Source organism: Engystomops pustulosus, chromosome 7, assembly GCF_040894005.1.
Source record: "Engystomops pustulosus chromosome 7, aEngPut4.maternal, whole genome shotgun sequence".
NCBI classification, from domain to species: Eukaryota; Metazoa; Chordata; class Amphibia; order Anura; family Leptodactylidae; genus Engystomops; species Engystomops pustulosus.
The window spans coordinates 100,902,349-100,929,814 of NC_092417.1; the positions used below are offsets into that span (position 1 = coordinate 100,902,349).

The 27,466-nt window shown below is 45.1% G+C and overlaps 1 protein-coding gene across 6 annotated transcripts in view; it reads left to right on the plus strand.

Annotated features, from left to right (window-relative positions):
- The window catches only part of ANKRD11 (ankyrin repeat domain containing 11), a 211,237-nt gene extending 196,487 nt beyond the window's left edge, over positions 1-14,750 (plus strand). For all 6 annotated transcript variants that reach the window (XM_072117443.1, XM_072117439.1, XM_072117442.1 and 3 more), the window contains 4 exons: positions 2,166-2,264; positions 3,796-3,939; positions 8,255-8,347; positions 10,517-14,750. In XM_072117443.1, the coding sequence (XP_071973544.1) occupies positions 2,166-2,264; positions 3,796-3,939; positions 8,255-8,347; positions 10,517-10,702 (522 nt within the window). In that variant the 3' untranslated portion in view covers positions 10,703-14,750. The remainder of the gene's footprint in view (positions 1-2,165; positions 2,265-3,795; positions 3,940-8,254; positions 8,348-10,516) is intronic.
- The last annotated feature ends 12,716 nt before the right edge of the window (positions 14,751-27,466 follow it).

Here is a 27,466-nt window from a genome sequence, read left to right on the forward strand (position 1 = left end):
TAACTGGCACGCAGGCCATTTAACATAAAAACATATGTGTGCATACATGAGTTATTAGACAATACATTCCTAGCTGTTTTGCTTCAATAAAGTTCCACCTTGTTATTATAAGCGGCATCGTATTTAAATAATTGTGACTTCAGAGAATTAAGAACTCTAAAAGCAAAGCAGGTTTCAGATGGTAAAAATAATTTCCCCCCCCCCCCCCCCCCCCCCCAGCATATCTACTTCTCTTGCCTCTAGATTAGTCCCCATCTGGCTAAGGTACCCTTGAGCTGCTCTGTAAGATACCATTGGGTCAGTGTGAAAGGTTCCATTAAATCAACCCTTTCCTGTACGGTAAAGTACTTTACAATGAATAACCTCCACTTTTTAAAGAGCTTGCCCGCCAATTTGGACTTACAGCGTTCTGCATCCAGCCTTTCTGTATGAAAGAGTTTTTTCATCTGTTCTATTACCTTGTTCCCTGTGGGAACATTAGGTTCCAGCCATTGTTGCAGCAATGACCTCTTGGCCACCAGGCACAGCACGTGAAACAATTTTGGCAACCAACAGAAATTCTGGAGGCTCTCGTCGTCTTGTTGCGTGTCATAATGGAACACATAAGTCATTGGGTCCATGGGTATTGCTCTCTTCCATAGGACCTCTCCTATTTCCCGGATTTGCTCCCAAAAGACCTGTGACTTTGCGCACAGCCACAAACCATGGTATAGGTCTGTACCTGGAGTCTGGCATTTTGGGCAGGCCGTCAACCTTTGGGGGTTGGTTGGGGATGGTGGGAGGTTAAAAGCATATATTGCCCGGTGTATAATTCTGAAGTGTGTGTCTCTCCACACTTGGTTCACTACAGCTGAGCATAGGACCTGCCACCCTTTCAAAATTTTGTCTGCTGTCTCCTCGCCTCCCAGTTGTGCCACCCACCCCGAGAATGATAGGTCCTCCTTCTCCTAAGTGCCTTATACAAGAGCGAGATCCCTCCCTTGCGTATTGACATGGGTAAGATATTGTCAAATTGGTTTTGGCCCGCCTCCTGTGCCATATCTCTAACCGCATCCATACAGAAATGCTTGACTTGTGCGAACTGAAAGAATTGGGGTCCCTCCAGGTCATAATTCCCTATCAGTTCCTCTCTAGTCAGCCACCTATGTTCCTGTTGGTGTAAAAGATCCTTAACTGTATGTATCCCTTTGTTTCTCCATTCCACAAATAGCCTACTCTGGCGTCCCTGAGGGAAGCAGGGATGGTTCCACAAGGGGAGGTGTTTAGATATTAGCCATGGCAGATGCAAGCCCTTACGTATCGCTTTCCAAGCTGCGAGTGTATCTCTAAAAGTCGCGGATTGTTTGATTGTGGCAGGTTGCTTCCCTATGGGTACGTGGAGAAGTGTTCTCAAGTCCCATGGGGAGCAGTATTCCTTCTCTAAAGTTACATCTGAGTAATGGTTAGTGTCCTTTAGCCAGTCTATAATATGCCTGAGGAGACATGCTAGGTTATATCGTCTTATGTCTGGGAGACCCATTCCCCCTTTCTCTTTGGGGACCATCAGTTTTCGTAAACCTATGCGCGGGCGCTTCCCCCGCCATAAAAAGTGTGTGATCACCTTGTGTAGGGACATGACATCTTTGTGTTTGATCAATAAGGGGATGGTCTGCATGGGGTATAGTAACTTAGAAAGGCTCATCATTTTAACTAATTGATTTCTGCCTAGAAGCGATAAAGGCAGATTGTGCCAGTGTTTTAGTTCCTTAGCTATCTTAGCAAAGAGCGGTGGATAATTCAGCGTATAGAGAGAGTCCGGTGTCCTTCCTATCTTAATACCCAAGTAACGTATCCATGTTGGAGCTACTGGTATGTCGCATATGGATGTAAGGGAGCAGTTTTAACCATAAGAAACCATGTTGCTCTCAATGGGGGAGATTAATCAGTAGTGTCCTGAGAGCAGAACTGTTCTGGTTGCTCATGGCAACCAATAAGAGCTCTCATTTTTTAAACCGCTCTAGGAAAATTAAAGCTCCGCTCTGATTTGTTGCCAAGAGCAACTAGAAGAGCTCTGCTCTTCAACAGTTTTAATAAATGAGCAGCAATGTTTTGGTCTACGAAGACAGTTACAAACCAAGTGCTGAACATATTTGTCTGCAGTGTTTAATCATGTGTTATTTCTACAGATTGCACCACCTCCATCATTGTCTGAGCCACTAAAAGAACTATTCAGGCAACAGGAAGCCGTAAGAGGGAAACTTCGCCTACAACACAGCATTGAAAGAGTAGGTGGATCTACCTTCGATTTTCCTACTGTCTAAAATCCATGATTTCTGCTTAACCTTTAGAGAACCTGCAGCAACCAATAATTTTATTGATATCCTCTGTATAATACAGCTCTACGTCTCCATGACTTTAACATCAAGCTGCCCCAAACTCTAAACTGAGGCTAAAGAGAATTCCTGAGTGTGGGATGAAGAGCACGGTTAATTTCTCTTCATATAGCCAGCATCACTTTTAACCGTCGCCTTTGTGGAGTGGTCATTCATGTAGCCGAAACCTCTCATCCTCTCCTCATCCCTCAGGAATTCTCTTCAGCAGGTGTCTGGGGAGGGAGAGGGTAGCTTCCATGACGGGAACAGAGGACATCAATAAAAGTCTAATTTAGAGGAATGATGGCTCTAATCCCATGGATGGAGGCATTGATGGAACATGTATAAACATTTCTAAATGGTACTGTTTGTGTGGTAAAAAAAAAAATTTTTAAATGTGTTGAAGAAACTGTTTTGCACCATTTTCCTATGGGTTTGGTTTTTACAGTGTTCACTGTGCACTCCAAATTACATTCTTTTACTATTTTGGTTTGGTGTGGACTTGTGGATACCAAACTAATACAGGTATGTTTTCCTCATTTTGCCATCTTTGTTTATTTGTATGTATGTTCTAGGGAAAGGGGGGCTGATTTGAACTTTTTAGGTTTTTAACTTTTACATTTTTTATTTTTTTTTTACCCCCGACCAACTAGGGTACTTTTAAAGGACATCTACCACCTGGATCAAGGATTGTAAACCAAGCACACTTACATGCTGGTTTGGCAGGATCTGCTCTTCTTTTAAGCTTCCTATGCTTAAAAAGGCTTTAAAGATCATGCAAATGAGGCTTAGGGACTCCAGGTTCCATAAGTGTTAATACACCTCCGGCTTAATTGCATACTTTTAAAAGCCTTTTTTCTAAAAAAAAAAAAAAAAAAAAACAGGGCATAAAAAGCTAAAAGAGGAGCAGATCCTGCCAGAGGGGGCACACATCAGTATGTCAATGTGCTTGGTTTACAAGCCTTCATCTTGGTGATAGATGTCCTTTAACCCTATGGAGTCTGCTCCTAGTATATATTACAATATTACCATAATGCAGTATATGGAGAATTTTCTTCAGATCTGTACGTGTGTCATTGGCGTAAGGCACATGATCTGCAGCAAGAACGGGTCCAGGCTGTCGTAGCAATTGATCGTTGCTTCCGCGTATCATGGGGAGTGTCAATCAAAGCAAATATGGTGGTGTCCATGCACTGCCAGCGGCTTTGCAGTCGAAGGGTTAGCACCCGTGATCAGTACCAGTACCAATCATAAGCAGGAAATACCCCGCATGTATGGAGAGGACTTGGCCCGTGAGCCCTCTCCATACTCCCTTAATGGACTTGTGATGTACTATTGTGTCACAAGTTTTTAAGGGGCTATTTTATAACTACCAATAACCTTTGTTCATCACTTTCCCAGTGAATGGAATTTAATTAGTTTTCCATTTCTCGACACTCCATAGGAGAAACTCATAGTGTCCTGTGAACAAGAGAATCTTCGAGTTCATTGTAGAGCGGCGAGGACAATTGCAAATCAGGCTGTGCCTTTCAGCGCCTGCACCATGTTACTGGACTCGGAGGTGTATAACATGCCTCTAGAAAATCAGGTTAGTGTTTTTACAATTCCTACACCTTTTCAATACACTTAGTCAATATAAAAATTACATAACTCTCTTTGAAGTATAAAGAAAAGAATCTGATCCTTAGAAGCTGTTAAAATTAGACCATGTGCAGTTTGCGGCCAATAGGGCATCACCGAATGATTGCCAAAAATTTGTGCAGGAATTGAACATGCTCTAAAATTTGGGAAGCAACCGGGCTCCACATTTAAAACTGAAGCCATGACGGTTTTGAGTTGGCCACCATTTTTTGCGGCTAGCTTACTGCCCCCAAACACTGTTGTGTTGCTGGAGGTAAATACAATCACTTTAATTCTTAATAGCTTTAACTCGATTACCCAGGGAAACTGGAATAGGGTGTGAAAACTGGCTTTTGATTGGCTGAAGGGGACAGCTTGGGAATCGGTACGGTCTCCAACATGGTTAGTGTGCTCGGCGGTTAAATGGTAGCTGTGTGTCTAACAAAAGGCTTTAAGGTTTGCCCTCATTGTAGGTATTAGGCTGTGCTAGTACGCTAGTAAGGTATGCTAGTCTTTTAGTTACCGCACAATGCCCTGTGCTACGCAAGTTCTACATAAATTACATATTAAAAAATCAAACCATAGAACTATAATATTTTAAAAAAGTAAGCAAAAAGTGATATACATTCCAAAATGGTACAAATGAGAATTGTAATAAACACAGGGCTCAGCATCTTCCATATTCATTCATTTAGTGCGAACTGGACCCCACACTCATGATCAGTGGACCCCCACCAATCAGATTATCAATCTCTGCATGTGCTCGCTGCCATAGTGTCGTAGTGCCAAAAGACTTCAGTTTTATTCTGTAACAAATAAGGTTTCTTATTCCTGTTTGCAAAAGACATTAACTCTTAGGTAACATTGTCCAACCAGCTATTGGTGGTAAATGTGCCTCAACAAGCTATTTGGTCATGGCGCAGCCTTAGTCTCACACAGCTTTTCCATTTTGGCTTAGAGGGGTTTGAAAGAAAATTCTCAAATTTTAATCCCCTAATGATGTTTACACAATCAAGATCATTTTTAGCCCCTTCCTTTACAATTTTGACTTGTTTAATTGCTGTATTAGGTCCTATAACTCAGTGATGGTCGGTGAAATGGACACCTCTATGCTTTGAGATGCTGTGTGATCACAATGTGCTTAGATTATCAGGGTGCAGGTTTACCTACACTTTTTTATTTAGCTTCTGAACATTCTACTAGTATCTTACACACAGAAAAAGATAGCAGATGCGATCCATGAGATGGATATAAAACACAAGGACACTCGGCTATAACAGTCGGCTCTCCTGTATGCCATGCTCCCAAATAAAGACGTGATCTTGCCTGTTGCTTGTAGAGTAAGTCTCTGCACACTACTGCTAGCTGGCAGGAAGTGCCTGTGTTTTGTAATGCAGGGGGTGGGGCAGGTAGCACTGTAGCGTGCTGGCAAGAGAAGCTATTCATGAGAAGAATCAGGTGATAGTCAGAAGATTTACTGTCGATACCAGGGGCAACCAAAATTGTATACACCAGGACTGCTACAGTTTATTTAAAATTATCTTCCTGATCAAGGAAATTTAAAATATATATCCTTTTATTTATTCATCTTCTGAAAACATGAGATTATTCAAAGCTTGTTCAGTGTATAATGCAAAGACACAAACAAAACAAGGTGTAATAACATGAACAGTGTGCATTGTAGCACATGTACACTGCAAGCCTGATATAGTGGAAAATATGGAAATATGGCTATGAAAAAGCTGATGGTTTTTAGAAGATGGATATATAAATATATATTTAAGCAAACTTGTTTTGATTTTATATGCCTATTCAATAGAGATACTGAAAGAGAATTTTAATAATTGGTATATCTGCAGTGTTTTGAATCCTTTCAGTATATCCGTAGATAAACCCTCTGGAGAGTATACTTTGGATCCGGCAGGGAAAATATTGAAAGAAGCAGAAAGCGAAGTCTTTTTATCCTGCTTAGCGTCAAACAGTAGGTGTTCTCCTCATGGAGAGATTGCCAATTAAGGGCACCTTAAAGGCATCTGGAGACTTAAAGCCATAGATGCTCCACTAGGGAATTCTGGGAAGTATGCAAAAACATTTTCCAAGGTGTTAAATGGAAAACAATGCCTCCTTTTGCTACCTTGAAAGGCAGCCCCCTTTACATCAAATATGACCTACAAGAAGTCTAAAGATGTTCTTGTAGGTCATATTTGGTGTAAAGGGGGCTGCCTTTCAAGGTAGCAAAAGGAGGCATTGTTTTCCATTTAACACCTTGGAAAATGTTTTTGCATACTTCCCAGAATTCCCTAGTGGAGCATCTATGGCTTTGTCTCCACATGTCTTTAATCCCTTACCGACATGTGACGTAATAGTACGTCACATGTCGGGTCCCGGTACATGGAGAGGGCTCTCGGGCCGAGCCCTCTCCATAGCCGGTAAGTGTTTGCTGCACCGATCGCGGGTGTTTTACCGCTGATCGCCGTCGGCAAAGGATCGTGGATCGTCGCTCCCCGTGACGTCATCGGGGAGCGTCGATCCGTCGCCATGGTAGCTTCGGGTCTCACGAAGACCCAAAGCTACTTCGGGTTAACCCATTCATTACAATGTGCTATCAGCACATTGTAATTTATGAGTAGTAAAATCCCCATATACTGCCATACTGTAGTATGGCAGTATATGATAGCATCGTACAGACACCCTAGGGTTAAAGTACCCTAGGGAGTCTGAAAAATAGTAAAAATAAAAATTAAAAAAAAGTTAAAATAAAAAAATTATAATAAAAAAACCTAAAAATTCAAATCACCCCCCTTTCCCTAGAATTGATATAAATAGTAAAAATCATAAACACGTTAGGTATTGCCGCATCCGAAAATGCCTGATCTATCAAAATATGATAACGGTTTTTCACTGCGTTTAACCCCGTAACGGAAAATCGCGCCCAAAGTCGAAAATGGCACTATTTTGCCATTTAAAAAAATTTTTTTAATTCTATAAAAAGTGATCAAAAGGTCGTACAGTCCTAAAAATGATAACATTGTAAATGTCATCAAAATCCGCAAAAAAAACTACACCACCCACAGCTCCGTACACCAAAGTATGAAAAAGTTATTAGCCCCAGAAGATGGCAAAATCCCCCAAAAAAAATTTGTACAGGTGGTATGAAAACATTATAAAACCTATACAAATTTGGTATCCCCGTAATCATACCGACCCAAAGAATAAAGTAGACCTGTCATTTCGGGTGCACAGTGAAATCCGTAAATTCCAAGCCCACAAGAATACGGCACAAATGCGTTTTTTTACCAATTTCACTGCATTTGGAATTTTTTTCCCGGTACACGGCATGAAATATTAAATACCACCATTTTGAAGTGTAATTTGTTACGTAGAAAATAAGCTGTCACAGAGCTCTGTACATGGAAAAATAAAAAAGTTACAGATTTTTGAATGTGGGGAGTGAAAAATGAAAACGCAAAATCGAAAAAGGGCTGCGGTGGGAAGGGGTTAAGGTCGCCTTGGTAGGTGTTCTCCTTATGGAGAGATTGCCAATTGTCTGACCCTAGTCAATAGACTCTCACACAGCCAATCCAGTTCCCTACTCTGTACTGAGGAGACCCAACCAGGTGGAAACAGTGCTGTCTGCAGCTAGGAGTATGTTGCTTCTGGAATAGATATACTGGTTTGGCTTAATCCCACATCATGTCATTAGACTTCTTGTAGGTCATACTTGGTGTTAAGGGGGCTGCCTTTCAAGGTAGCAAAAGGAGGCATTGTTTTCCATTTAACACCATGGAAAACGTTTTTGCATTCTTCCCAGTATCCTGCTAAGAGACTTATATACTCGGAGGCTGCGAAAACCCATGGGGGATGGATGCAGCAGTATTGTAGTTTTATCACTGGGGAAACTCCCCGAACATCTGCTGTCGTTTACTCCTCTGCCAGCTTTCAAAGTGGAGGGGAGAAACATCACGACTTGTATACATACAGTGGGATACGTCTTAGCCCTACTTTGTACAGGCACATCATAATCTGCTTGATGTTACTGTACAAAGGAAGGAAAAATCGTATGGATGTAGCTTGAAAAATACTGAGCAGGAAAGTGTTGTGGGAACATGTCCTAGATGTGTGTTCACTGTGGAGTAGTGGAAGGTCCTTGCAGTGTGTAAGAAACAAGTTGGTCACAAATGTCTCTTTGAGAGCATGTGCTGTGAATAAGCCACCCACAAGACAAGGATTTTTAAGTTGGATTCTTTATCGGTTAATCAGTGTTAATGTTATGTGCTTTGCAGGGAGATGAAAACAAGTCAGTCAGAGATCGATTCAATGCTCGTCAGTTCCTGTCCTGGCTACAAGATGTCGACGATAAGTATGACAGGATGAAGGTTAGTGTGTAAACCATTGGCATTATTTCAATCTAAAGTATCCAGCACCACCGGGACTGGGATGACTAGTCCCAGAATAATCCAAAATAGATGCCGTCACTTTCACAAACTGTATTCATCACACAACGGGTGACAGATCAGCTCAAAATTAGCTTTTCTCAAGCACGATTGAGGAGGAAAAAAATTGTTTACGTAACAGATTTTTTTTTTTTTTTTTTTGTGGAATTGCTGTCATCCTCTTGCTTTGCATTGGAAAGATCTGCCATTTATGGGCATATCCATAATGTAAAAATAAAATCAAATCAAATCGCACCTCTGCTTTGTAAAGATCTGATTCACCCACTGGTGACTGATATCTTTTTCTCACCACCACTGTAGCAATTGCATGGTCAATTGAAACTAGATTTTGGCACATGAACCAGAGACTTCTCCCTAAAGAATGAAACTAATGCAAAGCAGCTCATCCGTTATTTTCAACGTCAAATCTTGTATGGAAACTGAGATAACATTTTAATGTTATAGGCTTTATGGTGTTAGGGTTTTTTTTTTTGTTTTTTTTTTTTTTTTTACTTCCGTCCTCCAGAAGCATCACCTTTTTTTAATGTCCCTCTTCTATATAGCAAATTTCACTTCCCAGTGGCTTCGCCTTCCTGGTTCCTAGAAATTTGGGCTGCTGCCCTTACATGGTGCAACAAATTGGACCTAAACACTTAAATGGTTCCAGCACCAGTCACTGTTCTGTTAATACAGCGGACCCTACCCTGTATGGAGAGGACTTCGCTTGTGAAGCCCCCTTAACATTTTTGTTGATTCCTCAATTCACTGCGTAGAGGATAACTAGGCGACTAAAGGAGCTTGCCTTCTGCGGCTCCATTCGAATGCTTCTTCAGAACTCCTGTACTTTTTGAATGGGAATGGGTATCTGAAATTTTTTTTTTAACTTGGTACTTAATTCACTTCTGGCGCAAGTTCTCATCCTCAGGTTTCCCCTCCTGACTTCCTTCTGTATATCTGTGTTATGTCTCGCAGAAAAATGTTATTTCGCCTCTGTTTTCTTCCTTGGCCATAAACTGAGAAGGGGGGGGGGGCAGTCTGTTAGCTTCACAATGTACAAGAGCACAGGCAGAGGAGTGAATCGGGTAAAGGTTGATGATCATATGACCAGCCTGGAGTCCCAAAACCCCTTTAACTGGTGAAAAACTGGCTCACATACTGGTGTGTGTTCTCTCTGCCTGGGTCAGCTCTTCTTTTAGCTCCTTATGCCCTTGTTTTCACAAGAGGTTTTTTAAAAATTATGCAAATGCGCTCCTGCTGAGGTTCCTGCCAGAGGGGACACACACCAGCATGTAAGTGTGCTTGGTTTACAATCCTTCACCCAGTTGGTAGATTTCCTTTAATGCACACGTACATTGTACTTAGGCATGTGCTAGCTTTATTCAGTGGCTAGTGCATGTATTTCAATGGACATTTATATTCTACATCATACGTGCAGCAGGCCTGATTCCTGACCCTGTTTGTGGCTTGGGCATTCCTGGCAGGTGTGTGGCTGATGACATAGACCACAAACAGGGTTTGTTTGTCAACCGATGTGCCGAAAACCTTAGAGGGCCTGTCACCCAGAAATTCGGCACTAGGAGCTGCTTACTACTTTATAGTATAACACAAGCTATAAGTTTGAGGCTGCGTTATTCCATGATAAAGGGGATTTTTATATTTAACATGTTTAAAGTTGTCATAACAAAGCCTGCACTTTTGCCACCTCTTTTGGAATTTTTCCAGCTTTTATGGCATCTTAAATGCTTCCAGTAGGAAGTACAGGCGGTCTCAGGTTATGTACAAGATGGGGTCCATCGGTTTATTCTTAAGTTGAATTTGTATGCAAGTCGAAACTGTATGTTTTATAATTGTAGATCCAGACAATTTTTTTGTGCTTCACCAGAGGGGTCAGTCTTTACCTAGGGGTCATCTGTAAGTCGGATGTCCATAAGTAGGAGACCGCCGGTAGTTTGTTTCACAAGTAATAAGCTCAAATGCTTAAAATGGGAAAGGGTTATAGCATTAAGGGGTTAGATAAATCTTTATATAGCGGTATCCTATTTCACCGCACTTTACTGATTAGGTGCTTTCCATGCTAAACTTTGTTTTTTTGTGTTTTTTTATTTTTTGCAGACTTGTGTGTTAATGAGACAGCAGCATGAAGCAGCAGCCTTGAATGCAGTGCAGAGGATGGAGTGGCAGCTAAAGATGCAGGAGCTGGACCCAACAAGCCACAAGTCCTTGTGCGTCAATGAAGTTCCCTCTTTCTATGTGCCAATGGTGGATGTTAATGATGACTTTGTGCTCTTGCCAGCATGACAAGGCGGACTCCCTGAGATTATTATTTTTTTTTTAATTTTTATTTTTCTTTAAGTCAAAACTGGCAAGGGCCGGCCCCCTTGGCTTAGAGGAGCTCGGACTTCACTTGCATTTTTTTGCTTGCTGATGAATCCACTGCTTACTAGAGGAGGAAGCATTTTGATAACTAATGTGGAAGCCCCCTTTAAGGAATTGCACAGCTTCTTCACGGCTTAAACCGACCACTCCACTCGGTAGCAGTCGGAGTGGGTTTCCGTGGATGGAGAATGCACAGGCGGAGTGACCGGGAGGGGGAGCAAGGGATCAAGGATGCCTCGTGCATTGCCGTTATACACAGCTGCCATCTGCTCTGTTGTGCTTCACAGATGTCGTAGAGATTCAGTGGAGAAAGATGAACCCTCCCTCCATGGTTATTTTTTGCAGATGCAGATCTACTTGTGTTTGGACTTTTAATGAGAGCATTTTATTTGACTTCCCTGCCCCCTGCCTTTTTATTTTGTTCCATCTTGTCATTGTGACAAGAAATTAGAATCGCCTTCAGCCGCTGACTACCTCACGTCAGCCTTTAAATTGCCGGGCCTCTGATGCTGAATAGGGTCGGCCAGTTACTTTTAACCTTTAGGATTTTTTTTTCCAGTCCCATGTACTTGCAGATTCTGCATCATGTTCATACTGGTTTAGGATTTCAACTGTTTTTCAATCCAACCTTGCCAAGCCTTGGTGATTCAGAATTCTCATTTTACGAGACTAACAACGCTCAATTTTTGTCACTTTCCTCCCCCTTCTTAACATCTTTTAACCTTGGGCATTTTGTTTCTCTTGTTGGAGAACTTAACTTGAAACACTACAGAGCCAATACTCCTATATGTATAAAAAGACAAAAAAAAAGTATCTGGTAAATTATGTACAGTTTTTATACACATTACCCTATGTACTTTGCTGCCTTCTAGATAAATTATTTTGCAAACACATTACTGCACAGTTGTAAATAACTTATGTACTGTAACATCACTTTCAGTTTTGTGTAAAGAAATAAATGACTTTAAAAAACCTTTGTAATATAGTTCACCATAGGCAGCACTTCTCTGAAGAGACAGATTCTGGGAGTTTGGGCGACAGATGGGCCAAAAAAAAAGTTCTGTTCAGTATTTCGCTACTTTTGTCTCCTTTGAGAAACTTTTTAGATTTTGTTCATGCCTGGCAGATCCAGTTTTGCACACCTGGCAGGGGTATACACGTCAAGTTCTGCAGAAGGCACTCGAGTACACGCACAGTTCCTTTAAGTAGGGACATTTCAGAGCCTTGATGTAAATCTTTGGTCAGCCGATTTGGTGGATACTCTTTGGTTTAGTTTTTCTATTTTTTTGGTACTCCTAGCAGGTTTAATCCTATGCTGCAGCTGGTTAGTATGATGTAAGTTCTGCTTTAGCACATTTTTAGTAATCGGTTGTGGAAGTACGTGTAGTGCTAGTGGAGCTATCTAAAAACACCAGGGGTTTTGTCACCAGCTTTACCCAGATGTTATGTGACTGCTGTGGCGAAGTATAGTGCAGTATAGCACTGGTTCCCATTAGGTATTGTACTGCATACTCACAAGCAAGTGGTAGGAATGTTTGAAGGGGTATTGACCTTTTACAGGGAAGAGACCGGAAAAGCTTGTTCACAACTTTATTCAATGGTTACATGTTGAAATCTATTGGAACTAGAATATATGTTTTTATTTCCGACTTTCAATGCAAGAAGTAGTCGGCCTTTTAAACCGCCTGCGGTCATCTACCTGCTGCATGTTCAGTGTGGCACTCACTGTTTTACTGCACTATTAGGCAGGATAGCAGATGCTGCTTCAGATCATCACTGCATGTCATTTTTATGGAGTCATAAAATCCAGGCAGCGGGTTTTGTAGCCTCTTGGTCATAAGCTATGTGTTATTCTATATGTTGACTATTTGTGCAGACTGTAAGGGACTTTTGCTTTAATTAGCGGTTTCTTTTCCTGAATTGACTCCCCGGTTCTACTTTAATTCTTGTGTTTTCGGGGTTTGTAAATTTGCTAAGCCCAAGGCTGTTTCCATTTGAATCCCAGACTGCAGGTACAGGTTCATTCATGAAAGATGCACTGAACATGGCTTTCCAGGGACTTCATGCTGTCTGAGCTGGTATTGGTAGGCATGCTAAAGCCCTGGAATATCTGTGTCTACACCCATCTTCACCTGTAATGGTAGTATGTTAAAACCTCAAAGTTTTTTGTCGAGGACAATATATTTTAGACGTATTCCATTCATTGGGGGGATGGGGGGCATCTGAACCTAGAAGGCGCTCGCTGCAAACCCACTGCAAAGCCGAGTGTGCAAGGAAGAGGGGGAATTCTGTTTTTTATTGTTGGACTTGTTGTTCATTCTAAAGTTACAAAATTCTTTCTATAGTGACAGCCTAGGTGAACACTATATGGGGAGCTTTAAGCAGAATTCCTCCTTTTTTCTCTTCAGAGTCAGATAACAATGGGAATTAAGTATATTCAGCATAAACCAGATACAAGTTCTTCCAATCAACATGCAAATTATCTAAATGTTGATGATGAATGGTGTGACCATATTGTGTGTACTAACAAACTATCTTGGGCTGAACAGACGAGACATTACAGGAACTCAATCACCAGGTATTACTCCATCAACAACTAGGCTCCACAGGTAGGGTATGAAATTTCTTATGTGAATTCGCACCCAAGGTCATGTGAAAATGAGTAGAGAAGAGTCAAATTTTGCCTGATATGTGAGTTTAGAGGCTGCAAGAGAACCATCACTTCAAATGCCTGCATCTCCGGTTCTGTACACCACAAACCCTAAAGATGAGATTCTTATTTTAAATATGGCACCAAAGGCACGGCTCCTTGTCCTATGGAACCGAAGAGAGTCTGAAGCGACTTTCCTCCTGCAGCCTCTTGTCTCTTGTTGGGAGGAAAGTCCGACTCCACTCTGCTCATTTTCTCAGGACAGGAGAGATTTCACATAAGTGAGGATATTAGAAAGGACATTTCATACCTTACCTGATGGGGCTGGTCATTTAATGGGGTAAAAGCTGGTGACATGTTCCCTATTAAAGGGACACACTGCCTAAGTACTGCAAGTGCTGTTTCCAGGCGACATATCCCTAGTTAAGTCTGATGCAAATAACAGGATCTCTGCAAAGTAGATTTGCTGCTTGGCAAAAACTTTGTAAAATGTCTATCAGCAAATTTTATTGAATTTACATAAAAATTCCATGTTCTATTCTTTAGACTGCACCCATATTCCAAACAGTTACCAAGACGAATCGTATTCCAACACAAGTAGCATCATTTTTCTGTGTATGTAGGTAACAAATGCGTTTTATGTTATGGTATAAGCTGGGAGCTTCTTTCTTTACTGTTCTCGTGCTTTCAATCTCCAGCTTCATGGTTGGTTTGTTTTTTGTTTTTTTTAACATTTTAACAACATTTTAAATGTTCAATGTTTTGGGGTTTTTATATTGAATGTCTTTTCAAAATAGGATATTTTTTTTCCCCCTTTCCATGTTAACTTTTTCCAATTCCAGGGCAAGAGTTTCACAATAAGAACGTAAAGTAGCAACTATTTATTTTTCTCTCACCTGTGGTATGTTGATTCATGTCTCAGCAGATTGTAAATTTCCCTCATGTAATGGTTCTAGGAGACATTGTACATATGTGTAAATATCGAGCTAGCAGGTCGCTCCACACCCTTTGTTACAATTCACTTACGTACAGTGTGTGGATTGCTGCAGCAGCCAGATTGCGTTCTTGGTAAATGTAACAATGTAATTTTTTTATTCTTTTTATTTTCCACTTGTTTGTGTACATATTGTTTTGGCAGTGCTGGTGCTGCCTTTGCACTGCGCTGCCCTTTTGCGGTTCAATCATTCAGCTGTATACAACTTCCTGCAGAAAACACAGTAAAAATAAAATGTTATTTTCTACAATTGCATGTACAGAACGAAGGCCAGAAATGCTCTTGTCCCTCAGAGATAATGTTCATAAATAAATTAAACAAAAATATCCAGGTCTCTGTCTTTCATTTAACATTTGTACATGAGTAGGGAAAGTGTCGTCCATAAATGATCTGGTGAAGATGTTTCTTGTAGCTGCTCATTATGCTCTGACTGGTATTAATACATAAGATATATAGAGAATGACCAGGGATGCTGGTGCCTCCTATTCTGTGGGTCCTAGTTAAGGTAGTCTTGGCAAACCCCTCTTTAATGTACTGGAATAGTGCTCTCAATCTAAATGGATATCAAAGGAAATTTACAATCAGAATCCATCATGATAAACCAGGGACAGATCCAGGTACTGGGACTGTGGTAATCATTTATTTGTTGTCCTTGTTCTTCTTCCTTCGAAAATAAACTTTTAATTTTCTGCTAATGAACCAGAAGAGCTGGGGGGTTCTAACCAGAGACCATAGAGAACAGATAACTACAGTCCCCGTGGTTGGATCTATGAGTAAGTGTCCCTGGTTTATCACACTTGATTTTAATGCTAGATTTCCCATAAGCCAGCGGTGTCAAACTTGTGGTTTCCTTAAAGGGATTGACTGGCATTTTATTACTGTATAAATATATAGACTTTATAGTTGAGTAGTTAAATTTGCACAGAATTACCATTACAGTCAGCTATTTGCAGGAAACCGCAAAACTGAACTGTCCCAGCAGCCACAGTACCCAGACCCAACAGCCACACTGTCATATTCCTCCCAGTAGACACAATGCAACTTACCCCCCCCCCCTCCCCTCCAGGAGTCAGCAATTAGCCACACTGCCCCAAAGCCCTCCGATTCCGCAGCCCCCCCCCCCCCCGGTAGTCACTGCCCCAGCCATTGCTGTACCCGTGTAGCCCCCATTATCCACACTGCCACCAGTAGCCACAGCCCCCCTCTCAAGCAGTCATAGTGCCCCAGAAGCCACCTTGCCCCCCAGCAATTACAGTACCCCAGTGATTGTGCCTCCCTAGCAGTCACAGTGCCTCCTTTAGCCACGCTGCCCCACCACCCAGAAGCTGCCCTCCTCCAGTAGCAACAGTGCCCCCGGCAGCCACTCCTCATTCCCAGTGTGAAAAAAAAAATTTACTCACCTTGCCTCACCCCCACGAAATAGCACCAGAAGCCATTTTCTTCAGCTTGCGTCCCCTGTACGCACCGGCTCTGAAGCCAGAACATGTGAAGACATCATGACGTGTGCCGGCTTCAGATCTGGCGTGTTCAGGCACTAGCTGAAGGAAGAAGATGGCTGCTGGCGCTGCTGCGTGGTAGTGAGGCAAGGCGAGTGTAAGATTCTGTCTCTTGTGCACTCCCGACAAGCGCAGAATAGGGGACGAGCCATGTGTTTGACATCCGTGCCATAAGCCTTCATTTCCACACATGTTTTAGAGAATTCCTCTTTTATGTAAAATAAATATGTACACACACAACTTGTGTTGGCTGTGTAATAACATTTACACAGTTTTCGCTGCTGCTGGAGCGGGAACATCACTTTAATAAAAGATGCTTCAGGAAGAAGATCTTGATGACCTATTGAGCGCTTGTAATGGTCTATTAAGGCACGTTCCCAACTGCCATGACATCGCTTAGAAAGAGCGCCCCTTTATGAAGGTCCTAAAAGACATCATTTTTTTTATTCTTCACCTTTTACATGTGTTAACGATAATGCTTAAAGAATTTTTTACTAAGTACCTGCGCTGACAAGGTTATACACTCACCGGCCACTTTATTAGGTACACCTGTCCAACTGCTCGTTGACACTTAATTTCTAATCAGCCAATCACATGGCGGCAACTCAGTGCATTTAGGCATGTAGACATGGTCAAGACAATCTCCTGCAGTTCAAACCGAGCATCAGTATGGGGAAGAAAGGTGATTTGAGTGCCTTTGAACATGGCATGGTTGTTGGTGCCAGAAGGGCTGGTCTGAGTATTTCAGAAACTGCTGATCTACTGGGATTTTCACGCACAACCATCTCTAGGGTTTAGAGAGTGGTCCGAAAAAGAAAAAACATCCAGTGAGCGGCAGTTCTGTGGGCGGAAATGCCTTGTTGAGGTCAGAGGAGAATGGGCAGACTGGTTTGAGCTGATAGAAAGGCAACAGTGACTCAAATCGCCACCCATTACAACCAAGGTAGGCAGAAGAGCATCTCTGAACGCACAGTATGTCGAACTTTAAGGCAGATGGGCTACAGCAGCAGAAGACCACACCAGTTGCCACTCCTTTCAGCTAAGAACAGGAAACTGAGGCTACAATTTGCACAAGCTCATCGAAATTGGACAGTAGAAGATTGGAAAAACGTTGCCTGGTCTGATGAGTCTTGATTTCTGCTGCGACATTCGGATGGTAGGGTCAGAATTTGGCGTCAACAACATGAAAGCATGGATCCATCCTGCCTTGTATCAACGGTACAGGCTGGTGGTGGTGGTGTCGTCATGGTGTGGGGAATATTTTCTTGGCACTCTTTGGGCCCCTTGGTACCAATTGAGCATCGTTGCAACGCCACAGCCTACCTGAGTATTGTTGCTGACCATGTCTATCCCTTTATGACCACAATGTACCCAACATCTGATGGCTACTTTCAGCAGGATAATGCGCCATGTCATAAAGCTGGAATCATCTCAGACTGGTTTCTTGAACATGACAATGAGTTCACTGTACTCAAATGGCCTCCACAGTCACCAGATCTCAATCCAATAGAGCATCTTTGGGATGTGGTGGAACAGGAGATTCGCATCATGGATGTGCAGCCAACAAATCTGCGGCAACTGTGTGATGCCATCATGTCAATATGGACCAAAATCTCTGAGGAATGCTTCCAGCACCTTGTTGAATCTATGCCACGAAGAATTGAGGCAGTTCTGAAGGCAAAAGGGGGTCCAACCCGTTACTAGCATGGTGTACCTAATAAAGTGGCCGGTGAGTGTGTGTGTGTATATATAGCATACAAATCTTAGGTGCAGAGAGCCTACTGTGTCGCAGTCTGAATGTATGGTTCATATAATGGACTAACCTCTATTCGGCAGCACTTTCCAAATGTTGGAGTGATGTCCAAGCGTGCTTCTCATTGTGCTCCTATTGCGGCAGCCCTTTTTGTATGGACCATTGCAGATAACGATATGGATGGTAGTTTTCGCTGTTAAGCACTCCTGCTCCTCGTAAGTCCACACAATGACAGATCAGTATACGGAGTTAACGATAATGTCAATAGCAATGTAATTGGCCAATCTCTTCTCCTCAGCTTTTGTATCACATTTCCTAGAGCAATGTAAATGCTATGTGTGAATGCAACCTAAAATGACCAATTTTCTGTGAAAAAATTGGGCGGTATTGTATGTAATTTTTCTCTGGATAGTTCAACTTGATGCAATCTTAACCTTCATGACCACCGTATTGGGATTCTACTGCGCTCTTAATGTTACTTCTGATGCAATACCTTACTATGGAGCCGTGCCAGAAGTTTGTGGGAAATTGGGTCCGGCTTGTGCCAGTATCGAGCGGTTATCAGAGCCCAGCCCCAACATGAATGACCGGGATTAGAAAAGCTCAGGACCCGGGTGTTAAAGGGAACCTACCACCACAAATCTACCTATAAAGGTAGATTGGGTGGTAGGTGGATCAATGGGACGTGAGGATAGCCCTTTTAAGGGCTAATCCTCACGTCCCCACACTTTTTTGATAACTTTTATTATCCCTATATTCAAATTTACTTATGCGGCTACTGGGGCGTGGAGTAGCCGCATCTGAGGTTACACGAGGCGGCTACTCCACGCCCCGGTAGCCACTTTACACCTCCCACTCACCCATCTTCGGCGCGCAGCTCCGCGGAGCTGCGCGCCCTCGTCCGGCGATCCTGCCGTCTGCGCGTGCGCAGAAGAGCAGGCCCGCGCCTGCGCGCTCACTGCTCCGAAACAGGCGCGGGCCTGCTCTTCTGCGCATGCGCAGACGGCAGGATCGCCGGACGAGGGTGCGCAGCTACGAGCAGCTGCGCGCCGAACATGGTGAGTAGGAGGGGTAAAGTGGCTACCGGGGCGTGGAGTAGCCGCCTTGTGTAACCTCAGATGCGGCTACTCCACACCCCAGTAGCCGCATAAGTAAATTTGAATATAGGGATAATAAAAGTTATCAAAAAAGTGTGGGGACGTGAGGATTAGCCCTTAAAAGGGCTATCCTCACGTCCCATTGATCCACCTACCACCCAATCTACCTTTATACTTAGATTTATGGTGGTAGGTGCCCTTTAAGCCCTTAGATACCACAGTCAACCTCCTGCCGAGGTCACACAGTCAATCAGATCGGTCCTGCCCGGACGATCACTGTGACTGGCCAGTTAAATCTGACTGGCCAACCGCAGTGTTTTGGGGGCGAAAAAGTGGATTTTAGCTCGTTCTTGCTCTCCAGTGGCACCATTTTAGTTTTGTATCGCTGGAGAGAGGAACAGAGCGTTAGTGTTACACTAATACACTATCTTCCTATCTGATCCATCCTGCGTCCTGTATACTGTGATCACACTTCTCATCTGTTTTTTTTTTCCCCATCTCCTGTCTGTCCCTTCTGAACCCAAACGCACGCGCTGTTAGCGTTGTTCTGCACTGGATGCACTTTTCAGTGCGCTGCGTAAATAGCGCGGCACAGTATCTTTAGTGGTAGTTGGGGCTTCTTTGGGCTAGCTAGGTGCTTCTGTAGCTCCTTTTTGCGTGAGACACACAGGGTTTTTTTTTTTTTTTTGTTTTTTTTTTATAACCATGCTTCTCCAGAGCGCTCTGTCAGGTGTGCCTGTAGGCTGTGCGACTTGTCCGTGTAGTTTGGTGCACATTATCTACATTTTCTGGTAATGTAGGAAAAACAAAGCACATAAAGGTCCAAAAATATTAAATACTTTATGTAATATAAACTTCACCACAAGACAAAACACAATAAAAACATTTAAAAATGTGAACCAAAATCAGCCATTAGAACCTTCCAAGGATAATACTCAGCCTATGATAAAGCTGTCCTGGTACTCCAGCTCCCCCTCCAGGCCACTCACTGATATGACAATATAAGTATAAGAAAATGTACCATCAAAAAGCCAAGTAAGAGAATGTTACCTGTGGTCAGGGCCTGTGGCCAGAGAGCAGGGGATTGACGGGATTGATCTAAGTTTTCTGGTGCACGTTATTTTATTATTCTGTGTGCCATATAATCAGTGTACAATGTCTCAGAAGACGTACACCTTGTTGGGAGGCATAAAACATGCTTGCTTCTGACAGAGTCAGCTAGTGGGGATGATGTCCCCTCTTTACTTCTCCTCATCCGCCTGGTATTTGTACAAGCTCAGGGTGTATGAAGAGAAGGACTCCACTATAGTGCCACCAGAATTCCCCCCCCCCCCCCCTGCTGGGTGTTAGTGTGAAGCTGGTGTGGGATTTGGTGCACCCACTGCTGGACCAGGACCCCCCCCCCCCCCTCCTACCTGGACAAAACATGAGAGCCAGGCACTATGCATATTATGTGTTAAAGTGTCATTCTGAGCAAAAAAAAAACTAAAATATATAATTTGCTCTAGGTGTCCCTGGGAATTATTCCTCAAAGTATTTTGCCTCTCGGTCCTCATTTACTACCTCTTGGCCCATAGCAACCAGGGTTTCCAGCTCTCAAAAAACCTACAAAAATCCTACGGGACTTCCTCCTGTCACCTCATCACAAGCGCATACTGCTGACCAATGACACCAGAGCCATCTATGTAATATCTATCTCCTTCCTATCTATCTATGTATATCCTATCTATTATCTAGTCATATCTATCTATCCATCCCATATCTATCTATGCTGAGCGCGTACCCCCGTGCGCCGGAGCTGCTTCTTATGCAACATCCCCCACCGGGGCCTAGCCCTTTGGCGTGAGAGGCCTGGTGACAGCCGGGGCCCGCGGTACCGGAGTGGCTGGCGGTGGCGGCCTAAGCACGCTATTGTCACGGTGCTTGGTACGAGGGAACCGGAGGGCTGTCCTACAGCCTGGCAGGTCTCCAGCAGGGTGGTGTTGGCAAGAAAAGATGAGGGAGAGGCTGCTATAGCGGATCTCCCTGGGGCAACCCCTTAATGTCCCGAGTGTGAGTCTCTGGGTGATGGACAGGGTGCCGGTGATGAAGGCAGCCGTATTAGCAGGGACCAGACGGAGACAGAAGTTGAAGAAAACAACTTACAGTTCTTTATTTGAACCGGCAGGAACCGCAGCAACGTGCCTTTAACAGGTAGATGATGGAGTGCTGAGATGTGAGTTGGAGGAAGCCTCAGGAGATAGTTCACCAGCCTGGATGTAGAGGGCAGGCTGGGAGGCAGCTGTGTCCTGGTAGGAAGCTTCAGCTTGTCCTGTAGGGCTTCAGGTATCACCTTTAAAGGTAAGATGATACCCCTTTTCCTCACTACACTAACTCTAGTCTAATGCTCCACTCTTCAGAGGCAGGGGCTAGGCTCTTCCTGCTCTGGTATGGGCTAGACTGAGATTACTCACTCACTCACTAGGATTCTCCTACACTGGAATCTCTCTGAAGATCTGAGAGACTTCTCTCTAGAATGACATACTGGAATAGTTCCTTAGAATCTTTAGAACATTCCTGGCCAGGGGGTTTTATTACCTCCCTTTGGTCAGGTGGTGGCTGCTCCTCCAATCACATCTCAGCTTACAGAGCACAGAATGTAACACAAATCATTGGACAATAGCATCTTGCATCATACAAAATACTTAACCTCTGCCTTGCCAGGCAGGATTCACCACTGCAATACCCCTATGTCCTATCAGAACCATGTTGTGTAGTGTAATTACATGCAGGTGGGACGTATTCGCAAACACTACCTCGCCATTGCATCGGCGAGGGTGTTGCATACCCCGGGGGCAATTGAAAGAGCCGCCCTCGGCTCGACTACAGATGGTTTGGGGCACAGAGGGGGCTAAGGGCACTTCTGGGAAGTGCAGGCTATGTGAGGTGTAGGGACAAACCGCCCATGGCCCTGGAGACAGGCACCTGGGTTGGTGTCGGACTGAGACAAAAACATATAGCTGTATGACAGTTGGTCGCTGACGCCATTAAACCGAACTGTACAGTAGGAAAGGTGTGGTGTCATGTCCTGTAATCCACTCCTTGCACCAAGGCCTGTATATTTGTTGTATCAACACTTCTTCCCTGGCGGCAATTATATAATGTGTATATGCATTGCGTTAGCATATGCGACACGAGTACCTCCTGACTGGCATCCTTACCCATGTATGGGTGGCACCCAGGTGCTAACTCTGTAACACCCCCGGTCCCCGTAGGACCCGCAGTTTACGGACTACCCCCATGTGCAAACCTCGGTTTGAGAGATCAGGTAGCGGTCAGTGTTTTACAAGAAAGACGGTCCGACACAGCCACACTACAACCTGTAAAGCCTATGAAAGGGTTAATGCAGACTACTGGCATATATTCTGACAGTGTGCAAACAGGTTAAGATCACATTGGCTTAGGAGCCCAATGGGTACACATCTTGAACGTTACAAACGTTACAGAAGTAGATAGGCTACTCAGGGTAGCAAGATAGTAAATGTCTCTTTTCCTGCAAACATAATGTCCGTACCTAAAAAGGAAGGCATTAAGTGCAAAATGATAATAAATAAAGTGGCAACTTTTCCTGGTAGTATCTGGCAAAAGTCTCACAGAAGGTCTCTAGTGACAAAGTCCATCTTCTGGGTACAGCCCTTGATGTGGGGAAAAGTGCACTGAGAAGCAAAGGGTCTCCTCTAGTGTAGAGGGACAGAGTCCTTTGAAGAAATCTCTTGACTGAGATAAATAAGGGTAAGAGTCTCAGGAAAGTCTCTGGCTCTTTGGGGAAAGGACAGAAATAAATATACAATATGTACAGTATCTGAAGTGGGCTACAGCCCTTCAGGGGTTACTCAGTATCTTCTTCGGTGGTAAGTACTTCGGTGTCAGAAAAGCGTACCTGCCTCCTCCGTCTGTGTGACACCAGTTGGTACTCCTGCAGGTACGCAGGAGCTTTACCTTTTGTCTCCCTTTGAGACCTCCGAAGTTCCGGCTGGGAGAAGATAACAATCTCCTCATCGTCCTCCTCTGATTCAGGCGCTGGAGTCGGAGTCTCAGCTGGCTCTGATGCTTCAGGGCTTGTAGACAGTGGAGCCGGATCATCCTCCACAGGCAGCAGTATTGGAGACTGCGGTGGGGATGATGGTCTCTCCGAGGTACCTCTTACTGGAGTGGAAACAAAACAGAATTGAGGCACAGTCACAAGTTCCAAGAAACTGGGGGTAGGTGAACACAATGAGGTCTGTAAGTTGGGGGTCGAGGTGAGAGGTGTGGGCATAGGGGCAAAAGGACGAAGACATCTCTTCAGCCGGTTCCTATGTACCCGGAGTAGTGGACGGTCTCCTCTTGAAATCTCGTAGACTTCAGGGGAGAGACTGTCCCTAACTAGGTATGGCTCACGCTCCCAACGCCCATCTAGCTTACTGGTAGGATGGTTGTTGCGCAGCCACACTCGATCTCCTGGGGCAAAAGGCTCAGCACAGGCATTACGATCGAAGTCCCTTTTTTGTTTCTCCCGGGCCTCTTCCAACCGCAGATCCACAACTTCTCTGGCATCCGCCAGGCGCCTCTGGTGTTCGTGAACCCAGTCAGTCTGGGGGAGTAAAGACTGGGAATCAGGGGACTCCATATCCCAGGTCATATCCGCAGGGAGATGGCCGTGTCTCCCGAACATCAGATAATACGGGGTGTACCCTGTGGAGCAATGAGTGGTATTGTTGTACAGGTACACTAATTCGGGCAACAGTTTTGGCCAGTCAGCCCTTTTTGCAGGGATCAGAGTCCTCAGCATATTGATTAGAGTCTGATTCATCTTTTCACAAAGCCCGTTGCCTTGGGGATGATAGGCTGTGGTCCTCAGCTTCTTGCAGCCATATAGAGTGCACAGCTCCTGGAAGACTTGGGACTCAAATGCTGTTCCTTGGTCGGTAAGGATCTGGTCCGGACAGCCATAGGGGAGGATGAAGCTCTTCCACAGGGCCGCTGCGGTGGTCCTTGCAGACAGGTCTCTGACAGGTACTGCAACCACAAATTTGGTATAGTGGTCGATGATAGTAAGAGCATAACTGTGACCGGATCTGCTGGGCTCCAACTTCACGTGGTCCAATGCCAGGATCTCCAAGGGCCGTTGGCTCACAATGGGACGTAGAGGGGCCCTTTGATTGTGTCGCTCTCCTCGAGCGATGGCGCAGGCTGGGCATTCTCGACACCAGGCTTCAATGTCGGACTTCATGTTGACCCAGTAGAATCGCCTTCGGAGGGTGGCTTCAGTCTTCTGAGCGCCAAAGTGTCCGGACTGGTCATGGTACATTTCCAGTACTATTTTGGCATCCCTCCTGGGAATCACAATCTGGTACAGCCGGTCATAAGTGATAGGGTCCAGAGTTCTTCTCTTTAGCAGACCCTGGTGCATGCTCAGAGTCTTTCTCTGGCGCCACAATTGAGACAGTTCTCCATCAGCTCTTCTGCGCCGGATTCTTTCAGGCACTCGCCCACTAGAGAGATAGTCCATTACTTCTCCTATGGCACGGCTATCAGCCTGAAGACTCATCCAGAGGTCCTTTTCCGCAGGGGGCTCTGACTCTTCTTGAGGAGTAGCTGGCGCTGCCTCTGTCGGTAGGGAGTAAACTCTCTGGGCATCTTGACGCACAAACCGGGCATAGAATGCTGGCATCTCGACATCTTCCCACTGAGCATCCGTGGAGGGTCCCTCCCACTGGTCAGGGAGACGGGACAGAGCGTGGGCGTTGTCATTGGTCTTACCAGCCCGGTACTTGATGGTAAAGCTGAAATTGGCAAGTCTGGAGGCCCACCGTTGTTCCAGTGCTCCAAGACGTGCAGTGTTCAGATGCGCCAAAGGATTATTGTCTGTGAAGACAGTGAAAGATGATGCAGCTAGGTAGTCCTTGAACTTTTCGGTCACAGCCCAGACTAACGCCAGAAACTCCAACTTGAAGGAACTGTAGTTCTGGTCGTTTTGCTCCGGTTCTCGGAGGGAACGGCTGGCGTAGGCTATGACCCTTTCAGTTCCGTTTTGGAGCTGGGATAATACCGCCCCTAGACCTTGCTTGCTGGCATCAGTGTATAGGGTGAAAGGCAGACTATAGTCTGGATATCCCAACACCGGGGGCTCAGTCAACCGTTGCTTGAGCATCTGGAAGGCAGCTTCTCGTTCGGCCGTCCACTCAATGGCTACTCGGGCACGTTGGCTCTCTTTTGGCAGGCCCCTTAGAAGCTCTTGCAGGGGAGCCGCCAGCTGGGCAAACTTCGGGATGAAGCGCCTGTAATAACTGGCAAATCCCAGGAAGCTTTTGATGTCCCGTACGGTTGATGGGGTAGGCCAGTCGTGGACAGCTGCAATCTTCTCTGGATCTGGCTCAATTCCATGAGCGCTCACCACATGTCCCAGGTACTTGACGCTAGGTTGTAGCAGGTGGCACTTGGCGGGCTTGACTTTCAACCCATGTTGGGTCAGGATTTGGAAGACTTCAGCCAGATGGTGGAGGTGGTCTTCATAAGTCTTGGAGTAGATGATGATGTCGTCCAAATATAGCAGGACGGTCTCAAAGTTGCGATGACCCAAACATCTCTCCATCAGCCGTTGAAATGTGCCTGGGGCGTTGCATAGCCCGAACGGCATGTTGTTGAACTCGAACAGGCCCATTGGGGTGGTGAAAGCCGTCTTCTCTCTGTCTTCTGGTGCCATGGCCACTTGCCAGTAGCCACTGGTCAGGTCCAGGGTAGAGAAGTAGGCAGCTGACCCTAGGGCTGCGAGGGACTCCTCGATTCGAGGCAGAGGATAGGCGTCCTTGTGGGTGATATTGTTGATCTTCCTATAGTCAACACAGAATCGAAGGGTTCCATCCTTCTTCTTCACAAGGACCAGCGGGGCAGCCCATGGGCTGTGACTCTCCCGGATAACGTTGGCTGTCTTCATCTCTTGTACCAGCTTTTTCACCTCTTGGTAGCGGGCTGGAGGTATGGGCCGGTATCGTTCCTTGATAGGAGGATGAGAGCCAGTAGGGATGGTGTGTTGGATCAGAGTAGTCTGCCCAAAATCCAGTGGGTGTTTGCTGAAGGCCCGGTGGTGCTTCATAACGACATCCAGGACACCTTGTACTTGGTCTGCAGGAGTAAAATCGTTGTCTCCAATATTGAGCTCAAGCCACCAGGATTGCTCGGCAGGCTCACCTTCAGCACTTTGCTTCAGTTCCAACTGCTGGGAGGCAGACAGAGAGGTTTCCACCAAGTCTTCAGGATGGACGCTGAAGAGAGTGGCTACGGCTTGGTACTTTCTCAGATCCACTGGGGAGTCTCCCACATTTAGCAGTCGAATGGGTACTTGTCCTCGGGATACCGTGACTAGGCTCCTGGCGGCTAGAATGGGCAGGTCTTCATCAGCTGGTAGAGGTTCTACTATCGCCTGGTAGTCTTGACCTTGGACGCCCATGCAGGCTCGACACCATACTAACGTCTCAGTCCCAGGTTGAAGGCGGACAGGTTGGGGATCCTTGATCCGGGCTCTGCAGATTTCTCCATTAGGGCCAGCAAACTTCTGTTGCGCCGCTAGAACCTGCATAGTCTCCTGAATTACCTTCCGGGAACCGTTGGGCACTGTTGGCAGGGAGTCGTGGAGAGCCTTCAGCACTTCAGGGTAGCAGTTGCGGAGGACATTGGTACCCAGTACCAGGGAGAAGTTACCGTTTTCGGGCACACGTGTCACCACTACGCCCTGTCTGGTTAACTCAGTGTCTCCAATGGTTAGTGTGGGCTCCCAGTAGCCGCGGATGGGAACGGGTTTTCCGTTCGTAGCAATAATGTTCAAGTAAGCCTTGGGAGGCTGGACTAAGGATGCTTTTCCCCGGCATTTCTCGAAGGCAGCACTCCGGAGGGTGGTCACTTGAGAGCCGGTATCAATTAAGGCCGGTAGGGTAACTCCGTTGATGGTTACATGAACCATGGGGCGAGTCCCCACGAACCTGGGCATCCAGTTGGCATCTCGGGGACTTACAAGTTCTTCCCTTGGAGGTCGTCCCTTAGCTCCAAGGGTTTGTCGTTTAACTGACGACAATCATTCTCTTCATGCCCATACTTATGGCAGTAGCTGCACCGCTGGCGGGGTTTCTTCTGACTCCAGGTGCTTAACGACTTCGCTTCTTTTGGGCGCTGTTTAGTCGGAGATTCACGAGGAGTAGCTGACCGTACCGGGTTCTCTGGAGGTTTCCTCCTCATAGCAGAGACAGTTACTTCCAACTGGGTCAACCGATCAAGGATTTGATGCAGGGTGTCCGCCAGATTAGGGACTGGTCCTGTTATGCCAGTAACTTCCATAGTCGCAGGAGTAGGTGATGCTGACTGCGTGGGATGGCAAGCGAGAACAGATTCTTCCATTTCTACGGATTCAGGCTCTTTCTGCGGTCCAGTAGGTGATCGGTCTCCTAATATGTCAATGGCAATTTCCTTAAACTCAAGGAAAGAGGCCTGGGCATGTTGAGAAGAGATGATCTTTAGTTGACACCTTTGATTTCTATCAACAAGTCCATTGATAAATTGTTCCCTTAAGGTTTGATCAGAGGTTTCAGCGTCTTTGGGCTCAAGGCAGGTGATGGCCTTCCATGTCTCCTGTAGGGAGAGGGCAAAGTCTCGGAGGGACTCTTGGGGCTTCTGACTTTTCCCGA